Here is a 17,602-nt window from a genome sequence, read left to right on the forward strand (position 1 = left end):
TCGTTATGAGCCGAAAATATAAGGAATAAGCCATTTTTGATGTTTCTACTAAATTGGTTCTTTTACTTTTTACATCGTTAAAGTTAAAATTTGTAAAATATGCATTTATTTTTAGTTGTTCTCATTAGTGCAAACTATTGGCACGTTTGCTGACATTTGTAAGTTAAGATACATTTTCATTAATAGTTTTAAGTCATATTTCTATATTTTTCATAAAAATTTAAAGTATTGTAAATATTAAATTTCTTTACATAAATAAAATATATAAATATTTCTAGGCAAACTAATTAAAGTGATCTGCAGTTTATTCATTAAAACAAGTTAACAATATTTTAAACGTGAAATAAACGTCTGACTTTTGAGATATAATGGCCAAGAAATATGCATTTAAACCCAATTTTTCTTAGATGAATTACCATATTTACTTGGGTTTCTGATTCTGCATTCCCTTTTGATGAAAAGGGCTATGGCCCTATAAGACAAATTGATATCCATTGTTCACGCCACCGGGTGAACAGCAGTGAGCGGCGAAGAGCAGTGAGCGGTGAGGAGTGAGGAGGGTTTTTTGATCCTCGGCGTCTACGGTCACACCAGGAGGAGTGACTTGATTTTTTCCAATGGGCACCGCCATCACTAAGAATCGAGCCTTTCACCCGAACACCCGTTCTCTTGCATTTTTTTTTACGATTTGTTAATCACTTTCAACCCGAACCATTTCCGTGTGTGCCGGTTTACCTGTGAATATTATATAAATAATAAAACCTACATTTAGTTAACCGAAGTTTCTCGTGCGTTTTAATTCACCACTCGCTCACCACAAACTGAAGAAATTGGCACCCGCCAACTCCTTGTATTTCATTTGGATCCTTCCGCCCCCCCACGAACATTGGTCCTTCGAGCCGGATATCCTTCCGCTCCTCCAGCTTGCATCGGCGGAATTCCTGATAAGTACAAAATTTCATTATTCATTTCATTTACATACTACTAAAAGTGTGAGGTTTTCCCGCTTCTCCATAGCGACCTACACACTTTTACATATTGTATGTACATACCTGACCTGTTCCAAGGTTTCATGGTAGTTCCTAATCCTTAGCGTGATTGTCCAACGTTCTCATTTTACATTCCACGATTATCCATTTTCATTTATGTTTTTTTTTTCCTCGCACTTGTCCAAATCCACCTTTTTTACATATGCATTCACATGTACATGTAATTTCCACAGCTGTTTGCCAAATCCGCGTAAAAGTTTAAAAAAAAAAAAAAAAAATTATTAAAGTGTTATAAAAAATAGGGAAAAATAAAAATCAAAGTGTTCACCGCGTTTTCTTATGTGTTGGAATAATAATCTTTAATGCCAAACTTATTTCCACACGCGCGTATCTACGTACATACATACATCGTCACCTGTTGATGTACGCGCATATGTACATACATATCCATATACATACAATCCCTTCGCACATTTACCACGACACAAAAGGCAAAAAAAATATTCTTTTTTTTTAAATAGCACTTCACGTATGCACCGCGATTTCTTGCGCGTTCGAATTAGGTGCGAAATTAATTTCCTCACGCGCGTCTTTGGATACCGGTGCACTTGCTTACATACGTACATACATACATATGTATATGCTTACATAGTCATACATTGCACATACATATGTACATATCCACAACGCATAATACATTTCGGTGTCGCGCATTGATTTAACACAACCCCACATCCAATTAAATTACAATTACTTACGTTTTTTTTGTTGTTGTGAACAACGCGTGTGCATACATATCTATACTCACCTGTGTACTTATGCATGTACGTACACACATAGATCAAAGCATCTGTCCATATGCATTGATCGGTTGTTTTATTTGCGCACAACACTCGCTTGTTTTTCCGCACAACACTTGTTCTTGGTTTTTCCGCACAACCACAAAAAAAAATTATTCACATACATAATTAAACAACAAAATCAAAAACCAAATATATAAACAGCGGCCGACAGCTGTTTTCGGAGTAGTGGTGACACGTGAGTCGAGTCGTGATATCGATAGGCGGCTCAAGCGCGCCAAATTTAAATCACATTATTTCCGATTCTCTTTTTTCGCCTAATTATATATCCGCCCATATTTATAAAACAATACATATATATTTTTCCAGCATTATCGTGCCCACATTTATATATCCGTCCATATTTATAAATCATTTATATAATTTTTCCGGCCAACTTTTTGCGCTCACATATATATATCCGTCCATATTTATAAATTATATATATAATTTTTTTCGGCCAGTATTTTGCGCTCATATATATATCCGCCCATATTTATAAATAAATACATATATATTTTTTCCAGCACTATCGGGCCCATATTTATATATCCGTCCATATTTATAAATTATATATATAATTTTTTCGGCCAGTATTTTGCGCTCATATATATATCCGCCCATATTTATAAATAAACACATATAAATTTTTTCCAGCACTATCGGGCCCATATTTATATATCCGTTCATATTTAAAAACTATATATATATTTTTTCCGGCCAGTATTTTGCGCTCAATATATATCCGCCCATATTTATAAATAAACACATATAAATTTTTTCCAGCACTATCGGGCCCATATTTATATATCCGTTCAGCTTTAAAAACTATATATATATTTTTTCCGGCCAGCCTTTTGCGCTCATATATATATCCGCCCATATTTCTAAATAAATACATATATATATATTTTTTCCAGCACTATCGGGCCCATATTTATATCTCCGTCCATATTTATAAATTATATATACAATTTTTCCGGCCATTATTCTGCGCACACATATATATCCAGATCCAGATTTATATAAAAACGTATTTTCCTTTTATCCTATACATCTTTGTTTATATATTTCATCCGTGTTTTGTTTTATACGTACTCCCATCGGTAATTTTCAATCCGCATTCGTGCGTTCGTATATTATTCCGCATCTATCCCCATTAAAGAGGCTTCGTTTCCGAGCCACACGCGAGAAAATTCTCCCGCAATCCTGCGGTGCACAGTGAGGAAGTTCTTGCGTCCCCATACAGTCCACTTCTCACTTCCAAAACAAAAAAAAGGGACGCGCACAAACGCGGTGTTCGTCGGTAAGCTCGTCCCCTGAGTATGTCCACGGAGCCGTCCAAGACTGCGCCGAAGTCCAACAGTCTTTCGTCTCCCTCTGCAACTCCGGAGAAGGTTCGGCCTCCGACAACTCCGGTGACCGTGAAGCGTACGGATATTTCGCGCAAGTTCTCGTCAGTTCGCAGCCGCAGCGAATCCCCAAGGTCCCGTCCGTCTTCGTCCAGCTTACCTGAGGGTCGCAGATTCTCGGTTAAAGACTCGAGGGAACACCAAGGTCGTTCCAAGCTTTCAACTCAGACCCAGATTCCGCACGTTGTTGTGACGCACTGTTCTGACGCTCCCGTCACCCGATCCGTATCACAACAGCGTAGAGAACACTCCAGAATGTCCCTTTCCGATTTCGTTATAGCGTGCGACGCATTGACTCTGTTTGAAGCTCGCGAGAGTGAAGCTCTAACTTCTGAAGTGCCCTTGTTTTCCATTAAAATGCACTTAGAGCAGCTCAAATCCCTTTGGTCAACTGTCGAGATGGAATACTCCCGTTGTCACAAGGCCTTGACAATCCAAGCCGACGAGGAAAGCTTGGCAAACATAAGCCACATCAAGGCGAAGCACGAATCCGCTTACGCGGCATATGTGCGATGCGGGACGTTGTTCGGAGAACGCATCGAACAGCTCTCGGTACAGATGACGACTCTTAGGCGTCAGCCAACCGCTCCGTCGGGGCCACCGGGGCATAGAGTTCCTCCGTGTGAGGTAGAGACATTTGATGGCGACAGCCTAGCATGGCCCACATTCCGCGATTTGTTCGCCGCCATTTATATCGCCAATCCGTATTTGTCACAAGTGGAGAAGCTCTATCACTTGAACGCCAAGACGCGAGGGGAAGCGAGAACCATCGTGGCTAAGTCCCCCCTGACGAATGAGGGTTTCCAGGCCGCGTGGGAGAACCTCACCGCACGGTACGAAAACAGCCGTCTGCTGGTCATGACTCAAGCCAGACAACTCCTTCAGATTCCCGCGGTGGCACAAGAGTCGGGCAAATCCTTGCGAGAGCTGCAGACCGCGTTTCAAGGGTGTCTTACCGCACTTGAGCGTTCGGGTGTTAGTACTGAGAATTGGGATGTCCTACTTATCGCCATCTGCACTAGTAAATTGCCGAAGGCCACAATCCTCCTGTGGGAGCAATCAGTGCCCAATAAGACTGTCGTCTCAACGTGGTCCGATTTGAACCAATTTCTTACCGATCGGTATCGGGTCCTGGATGCCACCGACGAACATAAGTCGGCCCCAAGTGTCCAAGCCATCCCCATTGGCCCCCGCAAATCCTCTGCAACGATGAAAGTCCAAGCGTTTCCAGCGAAAGCTCAGCTCAAATCGGCGTCTTGCAAGCTGTGCCATCGGGAAAATCACCCAATACGGCTCTGCCCTAGTTTCCTTGATATGCCTGTTCAGAGGCGGCTGGAAACCATTAGACAGCAGGGACTTTGTCTGAACTGTTTTGCCCGCGGTCATCAAGTGAAGGGCTGCTCCAGTGCGCATAATTGCCATACCTGCAAGGAACGTCATCATACGCTGTTGCATCCTAGTGATGTGTCCGTGCCCTCGCCATCCGCTGCGCAAGTCCCACCATCCAGCGTCACAGAGCGCCCGTCCGCGAGCGACCAGCTCACAAATGCTCAAAGTTATTTTGCATCTACCCCAGGCAGAGGCCTTTTAGGCACTGCGATTGTCACTCTGCACCATCGTGGTGTGGATCATCATATTCGGGCGTTGATCGACTCGGGAGCCGATTCAACTTTTCTCTCCGAACGCGTCTTCAGCATGGTCCAGCCCCCCTTCTACCCAGTAGACGCCGCGGTTACTGGCATGGGCCAGAGTGATGGAGGCTGCGCCGACAAGGTGTGTCTGCTAATGCTGTCTCCCCCGTGTGACAGATTGAACAAGATTGAGGTCTCCGCCCTGGTCGTATCCAAATTGTCAGGGGCCATTCCAACAGCTCCATTCCTTAATACGGTTCCGACGCAGTGCCTCGATCGCCCCCTGGCTGACCCGTACTACAACAAGCCCGCGCCTATTGACATGATCATCGGTGTAGACCTGTTTCCCCACATCCTCGGAGAACGGATCAAAAAGGATATTGGTGATTTTGTCGGGCTAGAAACCATCTTTGGATGGGTTCTGTGTGGGGCTATCACTCCTGACCCCCCGGTGTCTAGATCCGTTTTCGCGGCACAGACGCGAGTTAGTCCCGAAGCAAAGCTTGATGTACTCCTCACCAAGTTTTGGGAGGTGGAAGACCTTCCCGCAAAGCCGGAAAAGGAGGATGACGCATTCTGCGAGCGGAACTTCCAGGAGACCACCCAAAGGGGAAAGGACGGCCGATATGTTGTGTCCCTACCGTTCAAAGGTCCGAATAGCGTTGACTTGGGCCACTCAAGACCGATCGCGCTGGCTCAATTCCTGCGGAATGAGGCACGCCTTCTCAAGGATCCGGTTCTAAAAACGCAGTACGATGCCATTATTCAAGAATATGAGGAATTGGGTCATATGATTCGGGTGACGCCGCCTCAAGATGGGAAAAACTTCTATCTCCCCCATCATGCGGTGTTTAAGCCCGATAGCACCACCACTAAGGTACGCGTGGTATTTAACGCGTCGAGCCCCTCCACACAAGGCGTCAGCCTCAACGATGTCTTGCACACCGGTCCTACTCTTCAGGCCGACCTCACGCTTCAGGTACTGAAATGGCGGTTCTTTCAATTCGTTTTCAATGCCGACATAACGCAGATGTATCGACAAATCCGAGTCGATCCCAGGCATACCCCCTTTCAGCGGATCCTCTACCGAGACCGCTGCGGCAATATTCAGGATTACGAGTTACAAACTGTCACGTTTGGGGTTAACTGCGCGCCATTCTTGGCGATCCGAGTCCTTTTACAACTGGCACAAGACGTGCAAACGATGTATCCTCAGGCGAGCGAAATCCTTCGGAACTACATGTATGTTGATGATGTCCTTGCCGGCGCTCACACTGAAGCCGACGCTCGTCTCGCCATACGAGAGCTTCAAGCGGTCCTCCAATCTGCGGGATTCCCGCTTCGGAAGTGGACTTCCAATAAGAAGGAAGTACTTCAAGCCATTCCGAGAGAGCACCTGCTGCGAGAGGACTTTCTCGAGCTGGAAGACGCGAGCACCGCAAAAACCTTGGGTATTCGATGGCAAGCTGCTGAGGACGTCTTCTTCTTCACCACAGCGGACCCCCCCTTGAAGGAGTCGATCTCCAAGAGGCAGGTTCTGTCTCATATCGCTAAGCTCTTCGACCCCGCTGGGTGGCTAGCCCCATTTGTCATCCGAGCGAAGATATTCATGCAGCAAATCTGGCTTACCGAACTGGGCTGGGATGATGCTCTGCCGCCTCTCCTGCTGCAGCAATGGCATGAATTCCTGCAGGATTACCCAGGCCTCAGTCGACTCCGCATTCCCCGTTGGCTAAACACCAGCGATAAGCTCTCGTGGGAGCTTCATGGCTTCTGTGACGCGTCACAGAAAGCGTATGGAGCGGCCCTATATGTGCGGGTTCGGTACGGCAATCAAGTAGACGTCCATTTATTAACGGCTAAGACCCGTGTAGCTCCAGTCAAAACAGTCTCGCTGCCTCGGCTAGAGTTGTGCGGAGCGGTTCTGCTAGCCGATCTCTGGGCGTCGATCGTTCCTGAACTTCCAATCCGACCTGCAACCTCCCAGTTTTGGACCGACTCGACCATCGTGTTGGCTTGGCTCAATAAACCTCCGTGCAGTTGGTCCACCTTCGTGGCCAATCGCGTATCCAGGATCTCCGAAAGCACTAGTGGCCAAAGCTGGTCACATGTGCGCTCCGAGGACAACCCCGCGGATCTGGCGAGCCGTGGAGTCTCCGCGGCCGAGCTATCGGCCAGCAGCCTCTGGTGGCATGGGCCGGACTGGCTCCAGAGAGCCCCCGAGTATTGGCCAACTCCCCATAACGAACTCCCAGACACCCAGCTGGAGCAACGGGTCCAGTGCCACACCACCGCGACCACGCTACTCGAGGACGTCAGCGAACGGTTCTCGAATTATGGTAGGGCTCTACGAGTCATCGCGTACATCCTACGCTTCGCCACCAAGAGGATTTCGACGCCTTCCACGGTTCGCCTCACCAATGACGAACTTCTTTCCGCCGAGCGCGCCTTGATTCGGACCTCTCAGCGGCGGGAATACCTCGCGGAGATACGGGCCCTGGGCGAAGGGCGACCCCTGCCATCATCCAGCACTCTACTCAATCTGAACCCATTTCTCGACCAGCATGGGTTACTCCGCTCCTGCGGACGACTCCGGGCCGCTGAGTCCCTCCGATATGATGAACGTCACCCTATTCTCCTCCCATATAGTACTCATTTCACTCGCCTGCTTGTCGCATTCGCCCACCGCATCACGTTGCATGGCGGCAATCAACTGATGGTGCGGTATTTGCGCACCAAATTCTGGATCCCACGGATAAAGAACATGGTAAAGTCCCACATCAAGGGGTGCAAGGTCTGCATCGTTCATCGTCGACGACTACAGACCCAGATGATGGGTGATCTCCCTCGAGAACGCATCACGTATTCCAGGCCCTTCACCCACACGGGCATTGATTTCGCAGGGCCGTTCGAGATCAAAAATTACACCGGGCGTGCGTGTCTCATAACTAAGGGTTATGTCTGCGTCTTTGTGTGTTTCAGCACGAAGGCAATCCATCTCGAGGCTACCTCCGACCTCACCACTGAAAGATTTCTGGCAGCCTTCTCTCGGTTTGTCGCACGGAGACAATGTCCACAGCGCATTTACTCCGACAACGGCAAAACCTTCGTAGGGGCCTCAAAGGCGCTCGAAAAAGATTTCCTGAACGCCACCAAGCTTGAAATAATGAAGGCATTCCCCCAGCACATCCTATCCTGGCAGTTCATTCCGCCAAGCGCGCCCCACATGGGAGGACTGTGGGAAGCAGGGGTCAAAAGTTTTAAGACCCTGTTTTACAAGTCCTCGTCCACTGTCAAATACACCTTCGAGGAACTTTCCACTCTCCTGTGTAGGATCGAAGCGTGCCTAAACTCCAGGCCAATCTCTCCCATGAGTGAGGACCCAGAGGATCTACTGGCCCTAAGCCCGGGACATTTCCTGATTGGAGGACCACTCTTAGCCATTGCGGAACCGGAAATTCTGGTCGAGCCTATGTCGCTGATCAACCGATGGCAGCGACTAAAGGCAATCCAGCAGGCTTTCTGCCGCCGCTGGAAGAGTGAGTACCTCAAGGAGCTTCACAAACGGAACAAGTGGAAATCACCGACTCGCAGCATCCAGACCGGCGACCTCGTGATCGTGTCCGAAGATCATCTCCCCTCCAACGAGTGGCGCTTAGGGCGAATTGAGCGCACTCTGCCCGGGGCTGACGGCCTCGTCCGAGTGGCTGATGTCACCACCGCGCGTGGGTCTATCCGAAGACCCGTAGCGAAGCTCATTCTGTTGCAAGACAGCAGGAGTCCTGAGTCTAAAACCTTATCGTGACTCCTAATCCCTCTATGTTTCCTCCGAATGTCCTCGTCTCCGTGCATGTTTCTCGTTCCCGTGCATAGACTAATCCACTCCCCCATACGTAATTTCTTTCGTTACAGTTCATTCAGCTCGCCCTTTCATAGCGACATGGCCCCCACGCGTCTGCCGCACCACCGCAGCAAACGAGCTCCACAGGGCACGAACGTGTACCGATGCCGGGTCTGTCGGGGGGTTCATGCACTCCGGCAGTGTCAGCGCTTCCTAAACCTCCGAGGGGAAAAGCGGCTTCGGGCGGTGCTCATCAATAAATATTGTCCCAATTGCTTGGCCCACGAGCATTCATCCGACGCGTGTCGGACTCGCCATGGTTGCCGACGATGCGGGCAAAGGCACCATACCCTGCTCCACATGGCCGACCAACCGCCGAGACGACGTGCCTCCGCCCGGCGTCGCAGCCGATCACCCCCTCCAGTCGTGCTGCACCCCCGCTACAACCCCGTTCCCGATCATCGTCCGACCGCTCCGCTTCCCCAGAAGGCGCACCCGAGATTTCGTTATCCTCCCTGCTCCACGCCAGGACGACGACTGTCCTGCCCACCGCAGTCCTACGGTTGGGCAATGGCTCGAAATCCTTCGAGACCCGCGTCCTTCTTGATGCGTGTGCGGCTGAGAGCCGCATCAATCTCTCCTTTGCCCGGTCCCTGGGGTTAGCTGTGACCACGGTCGGGGTCGACCAAGCCTGTACGGCCGTCCTCGAGTCGAGGTCCGACAAGACGTTCCGACGGAACGTTATATTCCGGGTCGAAGAGGACTTGCTCATCCGCACTCCCATCCGGGAAGTGGCGGCGCCGGTCCGAGAGAAGTTCGCAACCCTGATCCTGGCCGACCCCTACTTCTATCGGCCGGCGTCGGTATCCGTGGTGCTCGGGGCAGACCTCTATCCTGAGGTCATCCAACCAGGCTGTGTGCCCGGTCATAGCGGTACTCCCGCAGCCCAGAGCACCGTGTTCGGATGGGTCGTCTCCGGCTCCTGTGGGATCTAGGCGCTCCAGGACGTTGCCGTCCCCCATCCTTTATATGTCCAGGGTGACAATTGCAACATGTTGCAAGGGGGGCGGTATGTTCACGCCACCGGGTGAACAGCAGTGAGCGGCGAAGAGCAGTGAGCGGTGAGGAGTGAGGAGGGTTTTTTGATCCTCGGCGTCTACGGTCACACCAGGAGGAGTGACTTGATTTTTTCCAATGGGCACCGCCATCACTAAGAATCGAGCCTTTCACCCGAACACCCGTTCTCTTGCATTTTTTTTTACGATTTGTTAATCACTTTCAACCCGAACCATTTCCGTGTGTGCCGGTTTACCTGTGAATATTATATAAATAATAAAACCTACATTTAGTTAACCGAAGTTTCTCGTGCGTTTTAATTCACCACTCGCTCACCACAAACTGAAGAAATTGGCACCCGCCAACTCCTTGTATTTCATTTGGATCCTTCCGCCCCCCCACGAACATCCATTATTAACTGCAGTTGAAAGGTAAAGATTTTTACTGCATGTAAAAAGAACATTAGAAACGTTAAACTTTATTGAAATCTCTGTTTTGTTTGAATTAAATCGCCTTATATTCATTTTTTCATGTTGCATGAGCTTAACATTTTCCTGCATACTTTTAGGCTTTCATTTTTATCTATTTGACTGCAATTATAATATTCATTTAACAACATACTTTGGGACTAAAAATTAAAATAAAACTTTCGCTTATACAAGAAATATATTATTAGATCTTTTTATAGTTTATACTCTTTTATTTAGTTTGTTTGTTTGTTTGAATATTTAGACAACTTTTAGTGATAAATGACGTTTGCATAATACTTTAACATAATATTTATCATTTATCCCATTGTGCAGAGATGCTTTTGGCCAAAAGCATAGCAGCGTAAAGGCCTGACACAAAATTAACGTTAGCGTGGCCGAAATGCATGAGGCTCAATGGTCTAGGGGTATGATTCTCGCTTTGGGTGCGAGAGGTCCCGGGTTCAAATCCCGGTTGAGCCCGGTTTACGAATATTTTTCATCTGCTTTGCTCTTTTTTGTTTTTGGGGTGGGGGCCCCCAAACATTTTTACACATTTGTTGGTCCGGTTATGGTAAGTTAATTAAACAAACTAACCGAAATACCGAGCGATTGAAAATTGTTGATATGAAAAGCATTTTGGCAAATGAATGGACGGGACAGGCAGCCAGCTAGACAGACTGGCCGGGCCAAGCCAAGAGATGGCAGGCGTTTGATTTGGTGGTCGTCGTTTTGTAGCAGCTGCCGGTTAGTTGGTAAACGAAACGGGACGAAACACGGGGAGTGAGTATCAGCCATACAATGGAGTGATCCGACTAAAGTCTGCATGCATGCATGCAACTTGTTTGGAACTAGCTCTCTATGGCCACGATTGAGTTGGCGATAAGTCAGTGTTTGTATTAGTTTTATCGCCGACAATTGGAAAATTGAACAATGAAAAGTTTGACTATGCAGCGGCGGCTGATTTTGGGGGAATGACAGTCTATTCGCAGTTCGCTGCTCGGCTGCTGCCTCTTACAATCATTCGACCAGTTGCTTGCAGCACAAACCTCAACGATCTCAAAGACACGGTGGATTATTATGATTGTGATGTAATATTTACCATCTATTCCAACTTGCCTCTTTTTCTTTGAATGCATTTCTCTTCTTTTGTATGGGATGGTTGTGGTGTTAACAAGCATATAAATAATTTTAATAAAGAATTGAGCCACCAACATTTTGTAATAACTCTTCGCATGGTTATCACATAACCAAATCAAAAATGCTGCATCAATGCAAAACGCATATCTACTTTCACTATGCAGGCAGCTTTAACAAATAATTTCGTTAAGATTTTCATTTGACAGATTAGAGATTGGCCGATCGATGGCCTTCGAAGCATCAAGCGACAGAGCACAGAGCACAGGATCGGCAGCTGCAAGTGCTACACCATCGGCCAATGGCCAAGACATCAGCAACAACAACAAAACAATCAGCAGCATTTGTCAGCTTGGAACGCAGCAGCAGCAGCTTGATTTTTGACAGTATTTGCACACGTGAAGCTGAACCAACTTGTGGCCAAGTCAGTCGGCGACAGGTAAGTTGTGTCAATTTAAAATTTCAAAAAACTGGATATTAGTGATGGAAACTAAATATGATCCATCGCGAAATGAAAGAATTGATTAAGGTAAAAACAGAAAGAGAAGCACTGGAATATCCAAATATGGAAGATCTCTCATTAGGATTATAGAGATGGAATAAACTTATTCCATTTATTGCTTAATATTTGTTATTTAAGAATATTAAATAGATTTACTTTACTTAATGATCACATTTGGTCCACGGGTCGTATACGTAATCAGCTTCTTTACAGTTAAGTTCATCTCTAATTGCATTGCTGTATCCGTTCTCTTGTCTGTTACTACTTTGCATGCATTTTTTCTTTTCGAATTTTGAGAGTTGAGTTGTTGCTCCACTTGCCACAAAAAAAAAAGCCGAAAAAACATTTTGATAAATTGCCAACTAGCAGGAAAAAAATATTAAATATTTCATGTTAACTGTGGCGTATGTGTAATATTTTTCTCATTTATTTTTCTGCTTAAGCTTCATGTCTTACGTGGGGAATAGAAATCAATCGCAATGCACTTTACAAATCACGATCAGGCAGCTACAAAATGGCAGTAACAAATCAGGTGTGGTTCACCTGTTAATGACTTTCGATTGGTGGCCTCTACCTACCTAGCAGCAGCAAAGTGCAATGGAAACACTTTTAATGAGCCAACAAACCAACGAACCACTGCAAGTAGTGTAGTCCCGATTAAATTGGCTCTTGGCAATTCCAAGTGAATGACATTCATTTCCATTCAAAAAAAAAAAAAAATGAATGGCCATCGATACATTGGTGAAAGGATCAATGGGGAAGGAAGGTAGCGGGTGGTCTACCAATTGATGATAAGTATTGCCATAGGAGGGCGGTTAATTTTTTGCCCATCTGCAATTGTAATTGTTACGGGTTACGAAAGTGCAGCTAATTTGCCTATCAATGCCTTCATTTCAATTTACAACGTGATGGATTGCGGCACAACTGGGATTAGTTAGGGCTCTGACTAGTCTGACTATCTCTACTAGTCGCTGAAATATGAGAAGGAATGCATGCGGCGGCGGCATAGTCATCAGCCGTCACGCAATTCAAATGTAAAATGCATTTTTTCATTCATAAAGAAAATCGTGTTCATATTAGGCTTTTGCATTTAACTCGCTCCCTCTAAGTCTCTCTCTCTCTCTTTCTCTCTGCTTTATTTGTTAGTAATGAGGTAATTTGTGCAATGTTGTTGCGGGTGAGGGAAATGTGTTATGTGAAGCCGAATGGATGTAATACTAGATGGCGTAAAAAGTCGGTTACTTGGTCACTAGTAAGTGCGTTAAATAATTACTTATAACTTACTTTGAAAGTAAAAATAATAATTAATTTCAGAAGGGAATGAACTGGAAATTGTTTATCGATCACCATTTAAAACAAATTGCACTCTACATTTGCAAATTTTTGACAACAATCCGCATAAAAGATAGACGGATAGATAGACAATGAATAGAAAGGGATTGCTTTCAGCAATAATGTTCTTATTTGATGAGATTTGTTGGAATTTATACAAAGCTTCAATTAATTAAACCAGTCAAACCATTTAAATATGATAAATGAAGGTTTCGTTCCGTTTTCTAATGTTTACTGTACAGTGTACACCTCCTAGCTAACCACATACTACTACTAATACCTATAGCTAAGCTATTATTACACGCATTGTCAAATTAAGTGTAAATAATTCGTGTGTATAAACAAATAAATCATGATGGCAGAAAAACGAGGCAATCCCAAAGAGTGTTGAAGTGGCAGAGACAAAGGCTGGCAAGGTAAAGTGCATTTGCATAATGACAATGCAATTTTGCAATAAACGCAGGACACATGTCAACGAATAAATTAATTTACTCTAAAATTATTTATGCAGCAAACAAAACAAACTGCCCATGGACATGGATGCCCAGCAAGCTGTCCCAGAGATCAGGTCAAACAACAATATGGTTGATGTTGGTGGAGGTTGCCAAATGATATTTTTAATGGACTTAAGATGGGCCATATGCCTAGCAGGAAGCAGACATCGGAGGCGTGTCCAATAAAGGAAACGTTTTAGTGTTTGCTTTGGCACACATAAGTACACCGGAGAGTGGCCACAGGCCGAAAAGGACTACATAAATGACAGAAGGCAGGCAAGCATTGGCAGTTGCATTAATTGTATGACTCTATTTGCCTTAATGCTAAAGACCTAAATACAAATAGTCTTATGTTTTCTGTTTACGTTTCATTTTTGCTTCGTCAGCCGCCCATCACCTGTTACCTTAACCTCTGTTACCAATACTCGACCTTTTAGTTGAGGTTGAGGTTCGTTGGTTGGTTGTTGGCCACTTTTCAATTATACAAAACTCAAACAAATCGAATTGAAACGCAACAAAAAAAAATAAAAGGAAACTCAAAGGCGTACAATTTGAAATGCCAATTGATTTTTGCCTGAAAAAATATATGTAGGTGGTATATATATATAGGTATATAGATTTCCGCCGATGCTGGCCCCTTTTGTTGCCAACCAACAAATGCGGCAATTGAAAACTAAACAAAAAATGAAAAGCAACTACAGAGGGTATCATGATAAATTATAAGAAACTTTAGTTACCCTTACAATTCATGAACAAGTCAATTTTATCCACAATATGGTAATATCAGGGTTCAATCTTGTAAAAGGTTTACAGATCATGGTTCATTAAGATTATTAAATGGAGACTAAAACTCATTTTGAGAAATAATTGAACATTTTCGAAAATTTCATGAATATTTCCTACGGCATAGAGTATAGAAAACAAGCATTCAGATCCCACAAAGTCAGACATAGGCGAGAGAAAACAAAGTGTACAAGAGAGAAAAAATAAAGGTAAGGAGATTTGGGTCCAGCAGCAATCGCAGCAGCTACAAAAACATTCGACATTTCTCACTCTCGGCTTTTTGCTCACGCTTCCTGACCAAGTTCCATTCAATTGCATTTGGCATTCATTGGTGGGGGGCGCGTGATTTTGCGACTTGTGCTCTCGCTCTCTTTGCCTTGCACTAGTTTTCCTTTGCCCCTGCACCGACGGACGACATCAGCACACAACAAACCGCAGTCGGCACCCACAACATTTTGCCAACAGCCACCGCAGCTACAATGTTGACAACATCAACCCGTGTCCGTGTTGGTGGCGCCCGCATCTACATCTACATCCATGTCCGCATCCAGGTCCACATCCAAGTCCGGATCCGCCATGTCGCCAATGTTTGCCCACAATTCAAAATCATTTAAGCGCGGCGTTTCGCTGGTTGGTTTGGTTTTTGCTTTTACTGCCCCGCTCCGCCCGCTTGTCGACCGAGAGCAGAGCAGGAGGAGCTCCCTTTTTTATGGCTTTCCTTTTCATGGTTTGTGCTCTTTTTTTATGCTCTTGCCGCCTTTGGCACTTTGCATTTGCCTTTGCTTCATTCTATTTGTAGAGTGAAAAGAGAAAAGGAAAAAAAAGGAACATGTCCTGACATATTTCTTTGGCTGGGCATTATAATTGAAAATCCCACAAAGGTGTTGTCGTTTGTGCTTTTGTGACTAAATTGAATTTAGTAATCGGTTTTTATCAAACTAAACAAGTAACCCAACCAACAACAAACCCGCCCACTCATCCATGAAACCATATGAACGAACCAGACCCGCCGCCGTTGCTGTGGGCACTTTCTAAACAACGAAAAATTGCTGGAAATATTGGCACGTGTTTGCCCCTACCAACTTACCCAGAGCCTCCAGAAGAATGGGAAAGGAGGAAGGTAAATGCAATTCGTTGCCAGTTCGGAAGGCGAGAGGCGGTGGAGGGGGATGAGTAGTTCAGTTCATGACCGCCTGGGGCCAACACAGTCAATTCAGACAGACAATGCGGACGCGTGTGGAGCATTCGCAAAGGATCGATTGAAATGGTGGGGCGCACTTAAAAAGCCATCATAATATTTAAGTAGCAATGTTGTTGTTGCCTCCATTTGTAACTCGACCACCTCATAAACACTTTTTATCCCACCACAATTGAAAAGGCTTCGACATTTGCCACCTTACTTTCATTTGCTTCGTGTTTGATCATTTTATAATTTATCCATTTCTATTGTATTTTTATTCATGCAATTAAACTTAAATATTGCGCCTCTGATAAATTTTCAAGTTTTTGAACTTGAAAAACTGGGAAATTATGTAAATTTCTTTGGGAAAATTATACGACGATATCCATTATAAAATGGAGAATGGATTGTAGACAAGGATAGAGTCAATGGAACAGGTGTGTGTGTGTGTGTGCGTGTTGCAAAAACAGTTTCACCCTCTGACTTATAAATCAATTTTAATTAAAATCCAAGTCCATTCATAATTGGAAGACTGCAAATCGATTTGAAACTCTTGCATGATAAAGAAAACCGAGATGGTCGACGAACTTTACATTCTCTGATTTAGGTTTTGGCATATAAAACCAATATATACATAGTATATAGCCAACAATACTTTTTCTTATTCGCAGACCCAAAATACAATTGCGTGTTATAGTAGAAATTTAATTTTGGAAAAATATAAAATATTGATGTGGGAAGCAGAGCTGATTAAATTTTGTGGTTTATTTATTAAGTAGAAAGTGCAAAGGTGAAATTAAGTAGCAGTGAAAGGTAAATAGAAATGCCAAGTGGTTAATGGCAAATAAGAACTAGCTCTAGACAAATGGGATCGTGTCATGAGCGGACAATTTAAATTTAATAAGAAGCCCAGACAAGGTAATTGTCCGCTGATGGCTTCATTACAAGACCCACAGAAGAAACAGTAGTTGGTTGAAGCAAAGCAAAAGCAGAAGCAGTAGATAAACAAAAAAAACTATGAAAATCCCCCACACTAAATAAACCTGACCTAAGGCAACATAGACAGACTGAAACGATCTTGTTGTTGTGGCCAGTTTCCCTGCCCCACCATTAGCTTGGTCTGCGTCATCATCAAGAGAGTTGGCCAGTTGCCGGATGGAAGCAGCAGCAGCAGCACGCTTATTTGGCCACAACAAACAGCTGAGCAACAGCCAAGAGTAAACCATGAGAGTGTTACAAAGATTGAGAGAGAGCAACAACTGGCAAGCAGTGCACAAAATGCTGCGGCAAGCAGTGCACATTCGTTCAAATAAACAAACACGCGACCATTGCGGCTCAGTTTCAATTTGAACGCCGTCGCGCATGCGCTTTGTGGAGCAGATCGAGCGACCGACCGAACTACCGTGTGAACGACACAAGAGACAACCCACGGGTTTTCTTTTCGCGCGTGCTCATCACCAAACGAGATAACGGTCGAACAAAAAAGCGTTATCGCAACGGATCGAGTTACTTTTATTTTTCGGTTAGTGTTTATAGTAATTTGCATTAACAAGTCATAAAAAAAATACGTCAAATCATTTTCAGTAAAGACAAAACGCGTGAAAAAATATATAAAAAACAATTAATAACAAATAGTTAATACAAAAATTTCCCCCTAGGCCTGACCGCCTGCCCGTCGCCCGGCTGATGTTACAGCTTTTGCCACAAACATAATATAACTAAATATATTTTGACATGTGAAAGTTTTTCCGTAAAGCCAAAAAAAAAAATATTTTTATATTCTTAAAGAAAAAACAAAACAAACAAAGTGAAAAAAAGTCACTATAAAAATTTATGTTCACATTTAAATGTAGAACAAATAAAAACTAAAAGTTGTGACCCAACCCAAAAAAAAAAAGCCCCAGAAACCTAAAAGATGCCATACAAAACAAATGACCCT

The 17,602-nt window shown here is 44.6% G+C and overlaps 2 protein-coding genes, 1 long non-coding RNA gene and 1 other non-coding gene across 4 annotated transcripts in view; 2 read left to right on the forward strand and 2 right to left on the reverse strand.

The window, feature by feature from the left end:
- Positions 1-17,602, reverse strand: part of qin — a 64,759-nt gene that overhangs the window by 21,527 nt on the left and 25,630 nt on the right. The gene's annotated exons all lie outside the window — the stretch shown is intronic.
- On the forward strand, positions 502-10,070 carry LOC137583067 (uncharacterized). Its single transcript, XM_068297957.1, has 2 exons — positions 502-948; positions 8,784-10,070. Exon 2 carries the CDS (start codon positions 9,042-9,044, stop codon positions 9,705-9,707), a length of 666 nt encoding a protein of 221 aa, XP_068154058.1. The 5' UTR covers positions 502-948; positions 8,784-9,041; the 3' UTR covers positions 9,708-10,070.
- LOC137583069 (uncharacterized) lies at positions 688-1,046 on the reverse strand. The gene is made up of 2 exons (XR_011033348.1): positions 816-1,046; positions 688-735 (listed from the first exon to the last, which is right to left on the reverse strand). It is a non-coding gene; the product is annotated as an uncharacterized lncRNA (long non-coding RNA).
- TRNAP-UGG (transfer RNA proline (anticodon UGG)) lies at positions 10,647-10,718 on the forward strand. The gene has a single exon. It is a non-coding gene; the product is annotated as a tRNA-Pro (tRNA).

Source organism: Drosophila tropicalis, unplaced genomic scaffold (genome assembly GCF_018151085.1).
Source record: "Drosophila tropicalis isolate 14030-0801.00 unplaced genomic scaffold, ASM1815108v1 contig_859, whole genome shotgun sequence".
In the NCBI taxonomy this organism is placed as follows: Eukaryota; Metazoa; Arthropoda; class Insecta; order Diptera; family Drosophilidae; genus Drosophila; species Drosophila tropicalis.

Bases quoted from the DNA above. Each gene is read 5' to 3' on its own strand.
- LOC137583067 (XM_068297957.1), top strand. From the start codon at position 9,042: ATGCGGGCAAAGGCACCATACCCTGCTCCACATGGCCGACCAACCGCC.